The sequence below is a fragment of the Eptesicus fuscus genome, chromosome 22, assembly GCF_027574615.1.
Source record: "Eptesicus fuscus isolate TK198812 chromosome 22, DD_ASM_mEF_20220401, whole genome shotgun sequence".
In the NCBI taxonomy this organism is placed as follows: domain Eukaryota; kingdom Metazoa; phylum Chordata; class Mammalia; order Chiroptera; family Vespertilionidae; genus Eptesicus; species Eptesicus fuscus.
The window spans coordinates 25,875,963-25,894,657 of NC_072494.1; the positions used below are offsets into that span (position 1 = coordinate 25,875,963).

The 18,695-nt window shown below is 47.2% G+C and overlaps 1 protein-coding gene across 1 annotated transcript in view; it reads right to left on the reverse strand.

Annotated features, from left to right (window-relative positions):
- Positions 1-16,423, reverse strand: part of COLGALT2 (collagen beta(1-O)galactosyltransferase 2) — a 79,478-nt gene extending 63,055 nt beyond the window's left edge. Inside the window, exon 1 of the mRNA XM_008145949.3 lies at positions 16,161-16,423. Within this exon, the coding sequence (XP_008144171.2) occupies positions 16,161-16,423 (263 nt within the window). The remainder of the gene's footprint in view (positions 1-16,160) is intronic.
- Between the last annotated feature and the right edge of the window lie 2,272 nt (positions 16,424-18,695).

Below are 18,695 nucleotides of genomic sequence, written 5' to 3' on the forward strand. Positions count from 1 at the left end.
TCCAGAGAAACAAAACCAATAGTATATATATATATATATATAGCTATACAGAGAGATAATATATAATAATATATCTCTCTATAACAGGGCTTCAAAGCCTGGACAGGGCGTCAAATATACACTATATTTACTTCATAGAAAGAGTTTAAGGAATTGGCTCATGCAATTATGCAGGTTGGCAAGTTCAGTTTATAGAGCAGGCCAGCAGGCTGGAGACTCACGGAAGAGCCGATGTTGTAGTTCAAGCTCAAAGGTAGTCTGGTGGCACAATCCCCTCTTGCTAAAGGAGGTCAGCCTTTTGTTCTGTTCAGTCCTTCAACTGAGTAGATGAGGCCCATCCACATTATGGAAGGCAATCAGCTTTCCTCAAAGTGCACTGATTTAAATAGAAACCTCATCTACAAACACTTTCACAGAAACATCCCAGAATAATATCTGGCCACATATCCAGGCACCATGGCCCAGCCAAGTTGACACATAAAATTAACCATCACAAAGGGGAATATGTATTAAGTGTTACAATTTTATATAGATAGGAACCATCAAGCTATTTTGCAAAGATATGAGACATGGAGAAGTCAAAAGTACCGAAGAAATTAGATCTACACACAAATAGAGAAATCGAGACCCAAATGCCATCTTAAATAATATGGCAACAGAGTAGGTTGTTTCATGTTTCATGAAATCAGTGGTGGAACTGCAAATACATAGCATACTGTGCATTAAAAAAAAAAAGTCTTTAAAGATCAGTCTGTCCAGCACTCATTGTACAGATGAGGAGACCAAGGCAAGAAAATCTGAAAACATGGTACACGGCACAGATGATGCAAAAGGGCAAAGAGCTACAAAACCAAATGCCACTGGCACCGGAATGCCCTCTGTGGAATGTTGCTGAACACCTTCCAGCTTTCCTCTGAGCTGAGATAAAAATTACTCTCCGTTATCTAAACACACAACTCTTGGGCAGCATAGAGACACACAGCTCAAGGCTGTGCTGGGTGATTGGGCCATACAGGCTGATCAAAAGCTGGCCTTTCTGTATCCAAAATACAGACAATCCAGCTGTGGATAACTGAGAGTTCAATTACTGCCTTTACTTTGAAAAGATACAGAGAAGTGAGGGTGTGCCCCCCCCCCCCCCCCCCCGCCCCCGCCCTGCTAAACATCAGCAAAGACTGGCCGATGAGCTTGGGGCTTCCATGCTTCCCAGAGTGATTCTAGATCATGGGTCTCTCGTGGGGCGGGGATAGTCCACTAATAGCAAGTTACTGTCCTTTGCTCTTCAGACCAACGCCAGCAGTGCCCATTTCATTCACCAGCATTTGCACAGGCCTTAGGAAAAGCTATTAAGATTCAGGGTCATTATCAAAGGGGCCGTGGCAGAACCTAATCTTTGGGAGACAGCAAACTGGCCCAGAAGTGGAGCTGTAACCTCCAGTCACCTGCTGGCATGGCTGCAATCTGATGCCTAAGGAATGAGGATCCAGGGCGTCTTTGTGCCCAGTTCAGGCTTTGAAGCCCTGTCAAGACCACAGGACAAAGGCGGCACTGTTTATGCAAATCTGGAAACAAAAGAAGCTAACATCCGAAGCCATTAAAAGTAACACCAGAAACCCAATCCCCAGAGATGATTAGAGGCTCTGCACCAGAATGAAACAGATGCGGTAAAGCAAAGCTGGGCAGCGCACCAAAACACACACAGCGGGAAGGAATCCTGCGCGCCGGAGCCTGGCTGGAGGGTGCCCTTAGAAGGCTGGGTGCACGCGGCTCCCTTAGCCACGGAGCAGCATCTGGGCGCTGCAGGGAGCAAGCCCTGCGCAGCCGCTGCCTCTGCATCTGGCGTTCACGGCCCTTCGAGAGACGTTCCAGAGGTGCCCCTGCAAGGCCAGCCCTCTGGCTGCCACAGCGCTTGGCAGTTCACCCTGTAGCACCACCTTCTTGCAGGACGCCACAGTCTGAGTGAACACCTCCGAGCACCGCCTCTGTACCACAGGATGAAATACCACGAGCTTTGAGAAAACTTAAGATTTTATTTTTAGGCCATTCCAAAAAGATCTAGGGTTGGCCTGAGCATCCAGGAAACGTCAGTCAGGCGGAGTTATGATTCATGAAGATTCCTCCGATAGGGTCACAGCCAGGGAGGGGGGACTGATGTCAGACCGGGGAGGGACCCCAGAGAATGTCTGATCCAGAGGTTCTCAACCTTGGCTGTGCGTTATCCCTGCCTGGGAAGTTTTCAAGAGCTGTCACTTGCCCTGACCCTACCCCAGAGATTCAGACGTAAATGATCTGGGGGTGGGGCCCAGCATCGGATTTGTTTAAAACCTCATCAAGTGATTTTAAATAGCAGCCGCATTGACCATCACAACCCTAGCGTGTCTCCCTTATGTTGCAGGAGAGGAAACTGAGGCCCAGGAAGAATAAGTGGCTTGTCTGAAGAGGCACACATGAGCAATGCCTCCTACTCTTTCACAAGACAATGTAAGCCAGGGCTCACCTTCCTGCCCAGAGGACTATTATCTTCTCCATGGGACACATTAAGCTATAGATTGCAGCCCTAACCGGTTTGGCTCAGTGGATAGAGCGTCGGCCTGCGGACTGAAAGGTCCCAGGTTTGATTCCGGTCAAGGGCATGTACCTTGGTTGCGGGCACATCCCCAGTAGGGGGTGTGCAGGAGGCAGCTGATCGATGTTTCTCTCTCATCGATGTTTCTAACTCTCTATCCCTCTCCCTTCCTGTCTGTAAAAAAATTAAAATTAAAATTAAAAAAAAATCAATAGATTGCAGCTCACATTTTTGAGAAGAAAAAGGACTAAAAAAAGAAAATAGACACATAAACTTGGGAAGCTTGACTGTGGAATTTTGGATAGACCTGTCACCAAAAGGACACAAAGAAACTAAGGTACAAGAACAGTACAAGCCCTAGCTGGGTTGGCTCTGTGGATAGAACGTCGGCCCATAGCCTGAAGGGTCCCGGGTTTGAGACCAGTCAAGGGTATGTGCAGGCTCAATCCCCAGCCCTGGTCGGGGCTCCTGTGGGAGGCACCCAATCCATGTGTCTATCTCACATCGATGTCTCCTCCTCCCTTCCACTCTCTGTAAAAGTCAATGGAAAAATATCCTCCGGTGAGGATTAACAACAACACAAGACCAGTACAAGATTTAGTGACCGAGTTGTGCTCTGTTCCAGGAAAGGCTGCCTGTAAGTGAGGTTGTAATAATGCTACTATATCAACTCAGGCCATACCATTGCACGGCAGTGACAAATTCAGAACAATCCTTTATGCAGCCGACCAGAACCATGAGAATTTCCAAAAATGTATATTTTCATTTCATAACTAAAGAAGACACAAGACGTAGGGACTTTGTAATCTTACCTAATAATAGACAAACATGTAAATTGACCATACCTCTGCTATGCCCACAGCCAATCAGAGTGAGTATGCAAATTAGAAGGCCTGCTATGAGAGGGAGGGCGGGGGGGGGGGTAGGGGCGGTGAAGGGATCTACACAAGCGGAGTGCCACAGAGAAGACAAGACTGCAGACTCTGGAGTGTGCAGCAAAGATGAAGACAGCAGACTCCGGCCAGAGTCTGCAGCGAAGCAGCAAAGACTAACCGGTTGGAGTCTGCAGCAAAGCCGAAGAAGTCAGACTCTGGCCGGAGCGAAGGCCTGGGTTCCGGGTGCCGGAGGAAAACCGGTGTTGGAAGCCAAGGGAAGGAAGGCCTATTGCATGAATCTCTTCGTGCAACGGGCCTCTAGAATCATATAATTAGGACCGAAGTGCCAACTACTAAATGCAGGCTAATTTAATAGACCATTTATTTTTATTTTTTTTTTCACAAATGAGGGGACAGGTTTCTAATGGCATGCCAAAGAGAAAACCAAAAGCAGGAAAATTAAATACAAGCAACAAAGGGACCAAGATGAGGACCAAAGTGGTTCAAATGATGACTACTTACTCGAAGGAAATGCACGGGTTTGATTTCCCTTCGCTCTATTAAGAGATGTTTATCGGGTGAGGCCTTGCGCCCCTGGGTACGGGTGAAGCCGGATCCTGGGTCCGGGTGAGGCCGTGTGCCCCTGGATCCATCTGGGTGAGGCTGGGTCCCGGGCCCGGGTGAGGCCACGCGCCCCTTGGGTCTGGGTGAGGCCACGTGCCCCTGAGTCCGGGTGAAGCCGTGCCCCTGGGTCCGGCCAAGACCAAACCAGAGGGAGTCGGACCTCCGTTACCACCATTTGTCCACCATCCAGAGCTGAGGGGTCAGTGCTGACATGTACACATAAGGAACTGGTGGACATTGAAATTGGGTCTCAAAAGAACTGTTGGTCCAGAAAGAAACTCACTACAGACTGATTCATTTGCCTGTCAGCATAACTATTATTGCTCGTCTCACATTCAGTTCTTATAAGTATATATCTAGTGACATATGATCTCGCTCATCTAGGGGAAATGATGAACAACATAGACTGAGGAACAAGAACAGAACCAGAAACAAGGAGGCATCGATCGGACTATCGGGCCTCAGAGGGAGGATAGGGGAGGGTGGGGGGAGGGGGGAGAGATCAACCAAAGGACTTGTGTGCATGCATATGAGCCTATCTAACGGTTAAGTTCAACAGAGGGTTGGGGCATCCGTGGGGAGGGGTGTGGGATGGGAATGGGGGGATGAAGACAAATATGTGACACCTTAATCAATAAAGAAATTAAAAAAAAAAGATGTTTATCAATAGCTATCCTTTCTTCTCTAGAACTAAATGCTCTCAATGAGCTCATGATGTGAGATACACTGAGCAAAGAAAAAGGTTTCAGGGAGTGTCATTTTATACCGACCACTTCATCCAGTGGGCAGTTGGGGGCACTGTCTTTTCTTTTCTTTTTTTTATAATATATTTTATTGATTTTTTACAGAGATGAAGAGAGAGGGATAGAGAGTTAGAAACATCAATAAGAGAGAAACATCAATCAGCTGCCTCTTGCACACCCCCTACTGGGGATGTGCCCACAACCAAGGTACATGCCCTTGACCGGAATTGAACCTGGGACCTTTCAGTCCGCAGGCCGACGCTCTATCCACTGAGCCAAACCGGTTTCGGCAGGGGGCACTGTCTTAAAAAAAAAAAAAATTTTTTTTTTTTTTAAATAGTTACTGTTGGAAGGAGGGAGAACACAAGTGCTTGACTCAATGAAAAACACAAATGATGCCCACCTGGCACAGCCTCTCCTTTATGAGCCTGTTCCTTCCTACTTCATTGATAAGAAAACCCGTTGGCCTTCATGCTTCAGTACCTGGAACCTGGAGTTTGGAAGATTCCACACTATGCCAACTTCCCAAGCTCTGAAAATCCCAGGGCCTGTATTTTAGATACATACAGAGCCTTCGGTCCTCGTCCCCTGTTCCTCAGGGGGCCTTCTGAGAGCCCATCTTGCAGTTCCCAAACCCAGAGCTCCATCCATATCATTCTGTCCACATTTAAGACCAGCTTCCCAGACCCCTCCCACGGGCCATCTGATTGAATGTGGCTGAAACGGGGCCCAGAAATCGGTGTAATTAATAAACGTCTTGGGTGTTGTGATACAGTTGGCCCCTGAACCAGCATTTAGTAACCACGAGTTGAAGTCCAGCAGTCTTATGCCAAAAGGTGGGCCGAACAGTGAGGAGAACCAATGTCCATTCATGGCCAACAAGCTTGACCAATGGGGAGAGTGAGTTGCTTGTAGGCCGTCCCAACGACTAATTTCAACATGATGACCTGGATTCATCCACATAGACTATCTGCAATGGCCAAGTGAATAAAGGAATGCACATAACATTTTTTTTTAGTCCATTGCTTTAGAAATTCATGGTTTATGGTGCGAAAGAGAATTTTCTCGGATGGAAATCAATGTGCCCAGGAAATCATCAAGTCTAACAAGACTGAGGAAGGCCAGGGAGGAGATGTGTAATTTTCTAAAATATTTTAGCATGCCGGCTGTTTCAACAAAATCCATCGGAAACGCAAGACAGGGTCTGAATGCTCTTCGGCCCCAACCTGTTCCAGCAGACAGAATGTGGGAGCTTCATACACACTTACTGTGCAACGCTGCGGCCATGACATGCAAAACCCTGATTCCACTTGGCAGCAACTTCCCACTATCTTGGCGGGTCTAAACCATAATCGCTGTGGTGTGTGGAGCCTGGACAGATTATGCGGCTGGCTGGAAACCAAGAAACTAAAAAGCAGTCCTGCGGTCCAGCAAGAAACTCCGTGTTGGAAATGCCACAGACCAATTGTCCACAACCACATTTCTCACAGATGGCCCAGGAATTTAAGTTCTGCCGTTGGTCTCCAGAAAATTCTACCTTTCCCAAGACCCTGAAAAGCAGCAGTTTCTCACTTGACATGACATTTAGGGAGAATGCTAAGGTACCTCCATACATTCCCCTTACTCAGAATCAGCTTTCGTCCTGTGAGAAGAGGAAGCTCGCTGTAACCAATTGCCCCAACCTCCAAAACATATACAATCACTCTCAGAGAGAAAAGAAAGAATTCTACTTCCCTATTGTCTAAAATGCAGGCACTTTAAGCTACCTTCATGGTTTTCTTTCTTTCAAAAAAATATATTTTAATATATATATATAGTATTGATTCCAGAGAGGACAGAAGAGAAAGAGAGAGATAGAAACATCAATGATGAGAGAGAATCACTGATTGGCTGCCTCCTGCACACCCCACATTGGGGATTGAGCCTGCAACCTGGGCATATGCCCTGACCAGGAATCAAACTGTGACCTCCTGGTTCATAGGTCGACACTCAACCATTAAGCCATGCCAGCTAGGCCCTTCATGGTTTCCTTGAGCTTGACATCTGCTTAATCTGTTCAGCCTGCTAGAACAAACACACCAACTAGGTGGCTTATAAACAGCAGAAATTTGTTTCTCACGCAAGTTCTGGACGCTAGAAGTCCAAGATCAAAGTACCAGCATGGCCAGGTCAGGTGAAGACCCTCTTCGGCTTGGGGACTTCTCGTTGTGCCCACCTCATGTGATAGAAAGGTTGGGGGATCTCTCTGGAGCCTCTTTTAAACATTTAGCCCATTCAGGAGGGTGGAACCCTCTGGGAGACCCCACCTCCTGATACCATCATCTTTGGGGGTTAAGAGTTCAACATATGAATTTGTGGGGAGGGGGTACACATTCAGACTACAGCAACAGCCAAATTGGGGGAAGATTCATTTAAGGAAACTCCTCTTTCCAGCCGGACACATCCCTCAATAGACTTTGAAGTGATTCAGTCTAGAAGGTAAAGAACTCTTTCAAAACAGCCCATTTATCAATGAAAGCCAGATGCACCAGAGCTTCCCAGCAGTGGCCTGGCCCCACACTCAGTCCTCTGCCCCACTCTTAGGAGCACACAACCCAAGATCATTGGTGACTTATCATGAAGGTTTCTGAAATGCATATCCTCTAAGGGGTCTTGAAACATTAATCAGAAAACCTTAGGGGAGGTGGATTATTTTGCATTCCATTTGCAGAGGAACAAAATCTCATCAGCTAAACCATCAAGTCAGGGCCAGGCCTCAGCTTGCCAAATTTGATAAACAACTAGAATAACAAAAACTGCCTCCATGACATGAAACGTGTTACAAAGTCTTGAGTCCAGCCTTGGCAGGATGTCGTGCGGCGACTCTTGGGAGCCCGAGAGCCTGAAATGATTTCTGTACGGTGCTCCTAGAGAGGAAAAGAAATGCCCTCCAGCCAGAGCTAAGGTTTAATTCATGCAAGAGACTTGGCTGACGCCAGCAACCACAAACACCGCATTTTCACGGATCTGAATGGCAGCAAGTCCCAGTGAATTAATTACAGCCACTCGATTTATATTTCGCAGGACTTTTCAATGATGAGCTATAACGAGATCCCTTTTTACTTTTATGAACATGAACACACGGCTTTCCTACCAGAGGAATGGAGAGCTGAGGGGAAAGAAATAGGATCCCGATCCCCTGACCTCTAGATCTCGCTTGGCAACAGGCCAAGCCTGCTGGTTCTAGAACGCAGTTACTACTTGAGTCCTAGGGCCCCCGAGGAGTCTAAGTCCTAGGGCCCCAGAGGAGTCCAAGGAGGATGCAAGGGGGGGCAGCAGGCAAGCCACAGCAAAGAGTCAGACTGTGCACACAGGGTGGTCCCCATGGGTGGTCTAGAAAAACTGCAGGGGACAGCAGCGACTCGGCCCCAACAGTCATTGCTATGTACAAACGCAATGGTGAGGCAGGTGCTAGTCATACGGACATGTTCTGTTTGTGAAAAGTTATTCAGTTATGTATTTATAATAAATGCACTTTTTGGATGCATATTACACTTCATTAAAAAGTTTGTGTTTTTTTTTTTTAAATGAGCTTAGGACCAAATTTTCTCAGGGCCAGAGATACAGGACAGGAGAGCAGAATAGAGGTAGGTTCAGACTCGCTACCTGGAACAGGTATGAGTGTAGGTAGGCTGGCAGAGTTGAACAGAAGTTAACAGAAGTTGTGTGTTGTTGTTTTTTTTTTTAAAAAATCACACTTATGCAGAACAGGCTACATAAAATACTCATATTTGGGTTGACATCAATAGGATACGTGTATGTGCACAGACAGTTTCTAGAAGAATACACAAGAAACTGGTAACATTGGTTGCCTCCGGCAGGTGGTTTGAAGTAGAAGAGAGGCTTACTTTTTATTGTATTCCTATTCATACTGTTTGAATTTTTACGTTATGTTACTATTTAATTTTTTAAAATGTCAGGAGAAAACATTCATAAAATACTTAAATTACTATTAAATAAATCCACAGGGACTCTAAGAGATTTACTTCTTTTTTTTTTCCAAATCAGTACTATGTGCTATTGTAACAACATAAGTACAATGAAATGAACAAGTCAGTCCTTTGCGAATGCAAATGTCAGGACATATACAGTACATGTGTTTTTAAATTCCCGATGAGTAATAAATATGATTTAAACACATGTAGTGAGAGCCCATCATAATATGGCACCTGGAGAATGGGACTAACAACCTTACCACAGGCTGATCATTTTCTCTGGGGCTTTAACTTTACTGTCTATTGTTATTTGAAGAAATGCGGAGAAACCAGCCTTATAATAGTCCTACTATAGTCCCCATATGAGCCTTATAATGTCCTACTATACCGTGCCGTTGACTGGAAGACAGTGCCGCACAGTGATATGACCCATGTGTACGTTTAAGGGTTGGAAAAAGGACCGAGGCACACCACCAGCAGCCCTTCTGGTTACAAAGCCTTCACTGTTCATTCCTCCCACCACCAGATACAGCGCAGGGAGAGGGTCACAAGGAGCATGCTTATGTGCCTGGAGTCACAAAGAAACCTGGTGATGGAGTCACCTGGAGAAAGAGCTGAAGACAAGCATACAAAGCTGAGCCCAGCTGAGAATAAGTGGCATGCTCCTTTACTAAGGTGACCAGATCGTCCCGCTTTTGGCGGGACAGTCCCGATTTTTAAAAATTTGTCCCGCATCCCACGGCGTTTTAAAAAAGTCCCTGTTTTTGGAAAGAATCAGGGACTTTTTTAAAACGCCGTGGGACACGGGACAAATTGTTAAAAATCGGTTTTGTCCTGCCAAAAGCGGGACAATCTGGTCACCTTATCCTTTACCCCGTGAGCGACATTGGTTCTAAAAGAACACAGCCACACAGGGCTTAAGATCTAAATATCTGGTGTCTCATCTGGATGCGCATTCCCTGGATAGATAATATATGAGGGTCAAACCCTTGAACTGTGCTTTACTTTCCCCATCCATGGAAGGTAATTAACAATACAGAACCAGGACAATTTAGGCCTCCTTCCTAACCCTGCAGGCAATCTGTCATAACTAGAACAAGAGGATTGGTGACCTTTGTTAGTCACTTCAGTTTTTACCCGAAGGAAATATATAATTCGGAGAGCCAACTGTGTGTTGAAATTGGGGGTGGGGGATAGGGACGGGTTGATAATCTTCTCCAATCATTTGGAAGAAAGTTGAGTTTAGGGGTCAACCAAATCTAAGGCCGCTAATGAAAAAGGCTGAAAACCTGGTATTTTCAGTTTTGCCAATATGAACCTAAAATGCTAGAGCCACTCGTGTATGAATAGTGCTGCTTGATTCATTTGCCGCTAACAATACTTGGTACACTTCTTTCTGTTTCTATGTAGCTGTGATCATAGCAAGTGACCTGAATATTTACGGACAACCCACATAGTCCGTCTCATTCTGTTTCTATGAAATCTACCATAGAAAGAATTCGGTAACTAGAAATGTCTAAGCTAAGTGACAAAATTATCAAGACAGAGGAATGGAACCACTGAGTCCTATGCCATTTAAGTAGAAGGGGCCATTCTCGTTTCAAAGAAACACTGGCACTCTTATCTTCCCAAATTGAGTCAACTAACAGAAGCAAAAACTAGAACTAATTGGTCCTTTCTTGATCTTAAACAGACCACCTGTACTCAGTCTGTGACATTAGCTGCCTGGGTCAGATCCTGGCTCCAACATGCACTAGCCTGGTGACCTCAGGAAAGTCATTTAAATTCTCTATGCCTCAGTTTCCTCCTGTGTAAAGTGAGGAGAATAAATCGGTTATCAAACAAAAATGTTTATAATAGTACATCTTTTTTTAATGTTAGTTTGCATTATGCTGATCATTTATTATTCAAAGGAAGAAAATAGAGTTCCTTTTGATCATATATATATATACACACACACACACACACACACACACACATACACTAGACTAGAGGCCCAGTGCACGAAATTCGTGCACTCGGGGAGGTGAGGGGGCGGGGTGGGAAGTCCCTCAGCCCAGCCTGTGCCCTCTTGCAGTCCGGGAGCCTTCAGGGGACGTCCAACTACTGTGGAGGCAGGAGAGGCTCCCGCCACTGCCGCTGCGCTGTGAGCCCAGCTTCTGGCTGTGTGGCGCTCCCCCTGAGGGAGTTCACTGATCACCAGGGGACAGCTCCTGCATTGAGCGTTTGCCCCCTGGTGGTCAGTGCATGTCATAGCGACCGGTTGTTCCACTGTTTGGTCAATTTGCATATTAGCCTTTTATTGTATAGGATACTTTTAATTTTTTTTAATTTTCATTTGGAAGATAAAGATAAAGGAGACGGGACAAAAAGGAAGAGATAAATAGAAAATGGCAACTGGTACTTATTAACATTTATGTAAAAGACAATGTCCACGTGTTATCTCATTTGCTATTAGAAGAAATCTTTGTGGTAGGTGTTATTAATAGTCACTTCCAAATGGGGAAGCTATGCTCATAGGTTCGCTGATGGAACCCTAGTCTGTCTGACTCTAAGCTCACACACTCCAACTTCAGTACTAAACCACCGGCGGTGACTAATAAAGGTGAGGAAAAAAGACTAATGGAGAGAAGGGGACTAAAGTATCATCCACTTTTTCAGCCTTGAACTGAAACTCTCCATAAGGGTAATGAAAACATCTAATGTCGAGATGAAATGTGACATCATTCTCACTGCTGGTGCTGAAAGCGATCGTTAATAGTAGTTTGGGAACATTTCATGAACATACGTATATTAGTGAATCTAGTTAAATATTCACCAAAATGCTCCTGGTTGGGCATTAAAATGTGGAGATCAATCCAAGCTAATCCCCAAACACTGCACAGAGTAAGTAGTGTACAAAAATATTGGGATCAGTACCCAGACCAAGAATAGCTCACCACTGTTTCTGAGCATGTCAACAGAAACTCATCTCTTTATTTAGAAAGCCATACAATGGCCCCCAATGGAGGATATTACTTTTCAACACTCTACCAAGGAAAATGCCCAGATGGTTTCTATAATTACATGGCAGTTACGACCCTGTGATTGTACAGACTCTGCGAACCCCAGCTGTCTTCCCAAGGACAATAGCAGGCTCTCCAAAAGACAAAATTAATGTATCTTTTATTCAAATGTTTTTTCCTTGTGCCCCAATCCACTTTTCATGATCATGGAACTTGGCGCTGCTCCCCTTAATCATAGGTTTGGAAGGGGGATGAGTTCAGCCTTCCCTCCATGGCCCAGGCCACTGTGCATGGCTCCACTGAATTAAAGAGAAGCCACCCAAGTCCACTGCCACATGTCACAGTGCCTCCAGCTCCCTCCATCTCAGCACAGCAGTGATTCCCACGAACTCGGTGCAGGATGGAATTAGAACACAAGGGGTACTTTCCTTAGTTCCATACCACAAAGCTGTGCCAATTTGAAGGAAAACCATGAGCTTGTTGGGGTTTTCAGCTCAGATGGGTACATGGGACAAATTTTCCTTTTTGCTGGTACAAAGTATCTCTAAAATATAAACCTGCCTTCATTCAACCTAATCTGAACAAACCTGATGCTGAGATATCGACACTCATTCTCTGACAGCAAAAGTTTTCAGGTCAATGTGTTGACCCTCATTCCACCTGGAGGGGCCGTGCAGCCCTGGTCCAGAACTTTAGGTGAGAAAAAAAAAAATCCTATACTGGTAAGTCTGAATGTGATCAGTGAGCCAGGCCTCTCAATTACATACAGGAAAGACGTCTTATCAGGTGCTCTCTGGTCATGATTAGAGGTAAGTAGATGAATGAGAAGTAGGACTACTTGGAAGCTGGCACCCAGACTCTATACTCAACAGGGTTCTATTTTGTAAGGTTCTGGGTAGCTCAAAGTCATTTTTGATACTGACTGCTTTTGACAGCAGCATGTGTTGGCTTTGCAGAGTGAATACTAACCAGCTTGGCATCTCAGAATGTTGAGTAGAGTTAGGACAGAGAGACTAGAGGTAAGCAATTGGCTGAAGCCCCTCAAAGATGTAGCATCCTAAACTTAGGTACCACCTCCTCCCAGAGGGTTATATCCCGTAATTTCCCCAGCCAAATACTCCCCGAGGGCCATTCGCAAAGGTAGCAGCTCCAGTGGTACAATGTGATAAGCTGGGGGGTTTGCAGTCAGTAGACCTGCCACCCATATTATTTCCCTTACAGTAAACTCTGGATAATGTCCCAGTGCCTTTTGTTCTTTTGTCTCCCTGTTCCCTCTTTCTGGAAACCTCCTTCCCTCCCATCCCAGGTTTTAGTAGATTCCTATTTGTCCTTTAAAATTGAGTTCAAACAAAGTACCAACTCCTCCAGAAGCCTCCATGTCCACACATCTGCCCCAATCTGATTTAGAAGTCCTTTGTCACTCCCCTACATCCTATACATGCCATTCAGAGGACCTTACACTGCCCAGAAAAAGAAAGAAAGGAAGGAAGGAAGGAAGAAAGGAAGGAAGGAAGGAAGGAAGGAAGGAAGGAAGGAAAGGAAAAGAAAAGAAAAGAAAAGAAAAAAGAAAAGAAAAGAAAAGAAAAGAAAAGAAAAGAAAAGAAAAGAAAAGAAAAGAAAAGAAAAGAGCCCTAGCTGGTTTGGCTTAGTGGATAGAGTGTCAGCCTGCGGATTGACTAGTCCCAGGTTCGGTCCAGTCAAGGGCATATGCCTGGGTTGCAGGCTCCATCCCCAGTAGGGGGCATGCAAGAGGCAGCCAATCAATGATTTTTTCTCATCATTGATTTTTCTGTCTCTCTCTCCCTCTCCATTCCTCTCTGAAATCAATAAAAAATATATTTAAAAAAGAAAAAGAAAAGCAGTATTTGTCTGAAATGAGCCACATCTAATTCAACTTTTCTCGGCCCAAATGGCCCAAATCTGGCATAGTGCCCGATTCTCACACACAAAAAGTCATTAGGAACATGTGCTGGTACAACCTCTCAGTGCCTCCGTTTTCTTATCTGTAAAAGGGTATATAATACAGTATACACCTGACAGGGTTTTAAGGGTTTTTATGAACATTAAACCAGAAAGTGAGTGTAAGGTGCTTAGAAGAACTGTGAGCTCTTAGCATTAAGTGTTTGTGAAATTAACAAATAAATGTAATCCTAAGTCAGTTACTTTTAACAGAATGCGTTCTATAAAATACAGATACTTTTATTTCTTTACAGAATGACATCAGGATCAAATAAGATAACATAGCTGATGAAAGTACTTTGAGAGCTGTAAAGCACTGCTTAAAGCTGCCAATTTTGGTTACTGTTATCTAATACACGATACAAGGGTTCTAAGCTAGAACTCAAAGAAGAGTTTTCAGTGGCTAACCCATGGGTTGCCCACGGCCTTACCCAAGCCTTGGGTTTCTTTCTTAACTTCCCAACACTGGCCGTAAAGGACAAAGTACTTACATGGACCATGAATGAGGGTGAGGAATATAAATCCCAAAGATCTATGCAGAATTGGGAAACTACCCACCTAAACAGAACACCAAAGTCAGTAGAACCTGGAGTATTCAGGGACCTAGGAAGTACAATCGTTGTTGGTTAATACTGATCACATAAAAAAATCTATGTAATTCAAGAGCTGGAAAGAACTTCTGAAATTCCAGTTTCAAATGTAGTCCCATTCCATCATTTTACTAAGGAAACTAATGTCTGTGGCTCCCAAGAAACTGTCCCAACATCACGCATCAAGTTAGTGACAAACAACTCACATTTCCTGATTTGCAGCTGATAGGTTTATATAACCTTTGCTTCTAGTGTCTCATTCCCACTACTCCCTTCCTAGGGCAGTGTTTAGGGACACACTTGGGTTCAAATTCCAGCGCTGCCATTTGTTAATCCTGCGACTTTGAGTCTCTGGACGGATTCAAGCCTCAGTTTCTTCGTTGGTAACACAGGGTCATGGTATCTCTTCTAAACAGTAACCATTGCAACGCTCCTTAAAACTAAGCAATGCAAAACCATACGGTAAAGCATCTCCTTTGAAACAGGCATCTAGGAACGGACAGCTGTGAAATTTTCCTTTGGGATTGAAGTGGTTAAGAAAGTACTTCCTTCTGGTAGAAAACCTGGCGGCACCAGCGTTCCCACTGGCCACATCGCACGCTCTCCTCCGTGGCAGTGGTCACGTCTCGAGGGCGTATAGTAAAGCAGTGTACAGCACAGTGCTGCACTATACTGCGTGTTTGCTTTCTCACCTCTGCACCTCTCCCACCAGGTGCCCTCCGGCTGCCAGCTCCTGCTACGGCGTTATCCAGCCTCCTTTCTTTCTGCCCAGCCGCTGCTCCAAGGATAAGTTCTGTCTGCGGACAGCTCCCTTGATCAACGTAAGACAGAAACTGCTCCCGCGTGAACTGGGGTTTGTCTTCCTCTAGTCCATGTACACCCGGCCGCCTATCTCCCCAGGCCAGCTTGCACCCCCTTGTCCACAGGCTCCTAGCGGCTAGCCTGGCCACCAACTTCTCGCCCTCTGATACCTGCGTTTTTCACAGATGTGGGACCGGACCCCTTCCTAAAAAGTTGGAGCGGACAGGCACCCCCACGGATGCCCCGGCCCTCCCCGCAGCAAACCCAGGAACCAGGCCCGCAGCTCTAGGCTACGGGTTACAACATTTGGCTGTTTGCCTCCTCCAGGGCGCCCCACGCGGTTGGCATCTGCGGCGGGGAACGAGTCCCAAGAGAGGATGCACAGGCAGGGACAGTCTGGAGCGCTCAAAGGAGACAGGACCCACGATGCTGGCGTGGCTGAGGAGGCACAGCGGTCCCACCAGGGCTCAAACTCTGGGTCCAGGTCTCCTCTTTGCCCCCTCCCAACCCCGAGAACCGGGAGCCTCTGAGGAGGGAGCAGGGGCCGGCCCCGGGGAGCCAGGGCGGCGCCCTCTTCGCCACCCCAGCCATTCCGGAGCCCCCTGGTCAGCCTCAGTTACCTTCCCAGTCGCATGTGGAGTTGGCGGGGAGGACACCCTTAACCCCTTGCTCCAGGGCGAGGGGTATGAGGTGGGGAAAGAGGAAACCTGGAGAGCGGAAAGGGAGAGAAGCTAGCACTATAGTGGGGTGTCCCCCAAATCTTGACGGGGTAAAGACGAGGCTGCCCGGACCCCCACCCCCACCCCGCACCGGAGCTCCGAGCGGCTGGTTATCCCCGTGAGCACCCCTTGCGCACGGTGACCCGCGCGTCCTTTCCCAGCCCGGCCGCGCGATCCGCCCGGGACCCGCGCCCGCAGCGAGGGGGTGTGCGCACCACGCTTCCCGCGGTTCCCCAGCGGTCCCCTCGCCCCGCAGCGGCCCCCGCCCAGGTCCCCGCAGGCGGCCCGGGCCCCGCCGGCTCACCAGATGGCCATCCTGCTCTTGGGGTAGTCCAGCCGCTCCAGGCAGCCCAGGAAGTGAGGCAGCGTGTGCGCCGCGTTGCGGGCCAGGAGGGCCACCAGCACCGTGGGTCTCTGCAGCGGCGACTCGGGGAAAACCCTCGCCTCCTCTTCGTCGTCCTCCGGGTCCGCCTCGGCGGCGAAGCGCGCCCGGCAGCCGCCGCGGAGCAGCGCCCAGGAGAGGAGCAGCAGCGAGCAGGCGAGGCTGGCGGCGGGGCGCGCAGCCATGTTCCAGGCTGGGGCGGGCGGCGGGGGACCTGCCGCGAGCGCCGAGCCCGGGGATGCGGCTCGCGGGGCGGGGGGTGCGCGCACGCTGGCACCGACCTCCGCGGCCCCGGACCCTCCCGCCGCCGCTGCTGCACCGCCCAGGCCCTGGCGCGGGGGCGCACCGGGTACCTGCCGCCGCCAGCGCTCGCCCGGGGCTCAGGCTCGCAGACGGTCGGGTCTGGGCGCTGTTTGTCCTCAGTCCTGCGGAAAGTTCCTCCAGGCCGGGCTCAGCCCGTACAGCGGAGGTCTGTGGCTTCCCCCAGAGCTGTGAGGTGTGGCCTTGTCTGCCAATGGGCGTGTGAGAGTGTGTGTGAGTGTGTGCGTGTGTGTGCCCGTGTGTGTGCGTGTGTGTGTGTGTGTGTGTGTGTGTGTGTGTACATAACGGTACAACTACAAGAAAATTTATTCTGCTTTCGCAAACCGCAGTCTAAAGTCCTTCACAGTGATGCAATGTGTCCAGTTTTTCATAATGCACCTATTGACTAAATGGGTAGAGTTCTAAAATGGAAAGTCACCCAACTCTTCATGACTATGATAAAGAATCCTTTAACTTCCACAAAGGCAGACTGCTTGCATTCAAAGGCAGACTGCTTGCATTATATGCTCAAGTTATCCGGAAGTCGATTCTTCACTGAGTAGACCTCAGATCTGAGTAGACCAAGTTTGAAGACTTGCAGAATTTTACAGACAGATGGACTCCCCTGGAGTGAAAGGACAGGCTGTGGGACCTGTTCTGAAGCCCGACTCTACCTGCCAACCCCGGGGACCACAGAGCCCCGGAGAGGGGATTCCATTAGATGGCTTTCTTCTTCCCTAATAATCTAAACTAACCAAGAGAAGGAAAAGCCATACCCTTTGGAGGACAGGAGCTATGAGGAAGAAGGAAGAACGCAATGAGCAGGTAGAATGAAATTGCTAGGATGCACTGCTGCGGTGTTAAGGAACAACACAGAGAGGCCAGTAATGAAATCCCAAGTTCCTCCTTTGTGGGGCTGTGCAGGCTTTGATCAGTGGTGTGCAGGGTGGGTTGGTACCGCCACACATTCATGAACCCCCATCCCAACTTGCCTTCAGCCCTGTCCCACTGTCTTTCCTCTAGTTTTATCTGCAAGTATGAGAAGACTTCACCACTCAACTGTGACCCCCTCGCTCCCCCAGAAGAATTTCCTTCTTCGTTGAACTTCCTCAGCACCCCTGTCTCTAACTAACATCTCTCCACCAACACACTCCTGCCTTGCAGGCACCTATCATGACAGAGCCTTTGATCCCATCTCCTTCCTTCTAGTCCATGAGTTTTAAAAAAGATTATTTTTTTATGAGTTGACAGTCTTACATATGTCCCTCATTCTTTCCCCCTTTGAGCCCCTCCATCCAATCCCCACCCCACCCCCGGCCTTCACCACACTATGGTCTGTGTCCCTGGGCTATGCATATACGCAAATAGGTTCTTTGGTTAATCTCTTTTGGTCCCTACCACCCTTCTCCCCTCTGAGCTCTGTCAGTCTGTTCTATGCATCCATGTCTCTGGACCTATTTTGTTTGTCAGTTTGTTTTGTTCATTAGATTCTGCATATAAGTGAGATCATGTGATGTTTGTCTTTCTCTGACTGACTTATTTCGCTTAGCACAAGACCTTCCAGGTCCCTCCATGCTCTCACAAAGGGTAAGAGATCCTTCTTTTTTACAGCAGCATAGCATTCCATTGTGTAAATGTATCACAGCTTTTTTTTATCCACTCATCTACTGATGGGCACTTGGGCTGTTTCCAGATCTTAGCTATTGTAAATTATGCTGCTGTGAACATAGGGGTACATATATTCTTTCTGACTGGTGTTTCGGGATTCTTAGGATATAGTGCCCAGAAGTGGGATTGCTGGGGTTTTTAAATATATTTTTCTTGATTTCAGAGAAGAAGGGAGAAGGAGAGAGAGAGAGAAAGATCAGTGATGAGAGAGAATCATTGATTGGCTGCCTCATGCACGCTCCCTACTGGGGATCAAGCCTGCAATCAGGGCATGTCTCCTGACCAGGAACCGAACTGTGACCTCCTGGTTTATAGGTAGGTGCACAACCACTGAGCTGGATGGACCTGTTTTTAATTTTTGAGAAAACTCCATACTGTTTTTTTTCCATTTAGCTTCACTCTCTACCGAATCTTCAACTGGTTCTCTCTATCCTGTCCCTCAAGATAAAAACTCAAGTCAGTCCTCTCCTAGCTTTCCTTTTTTTTTCT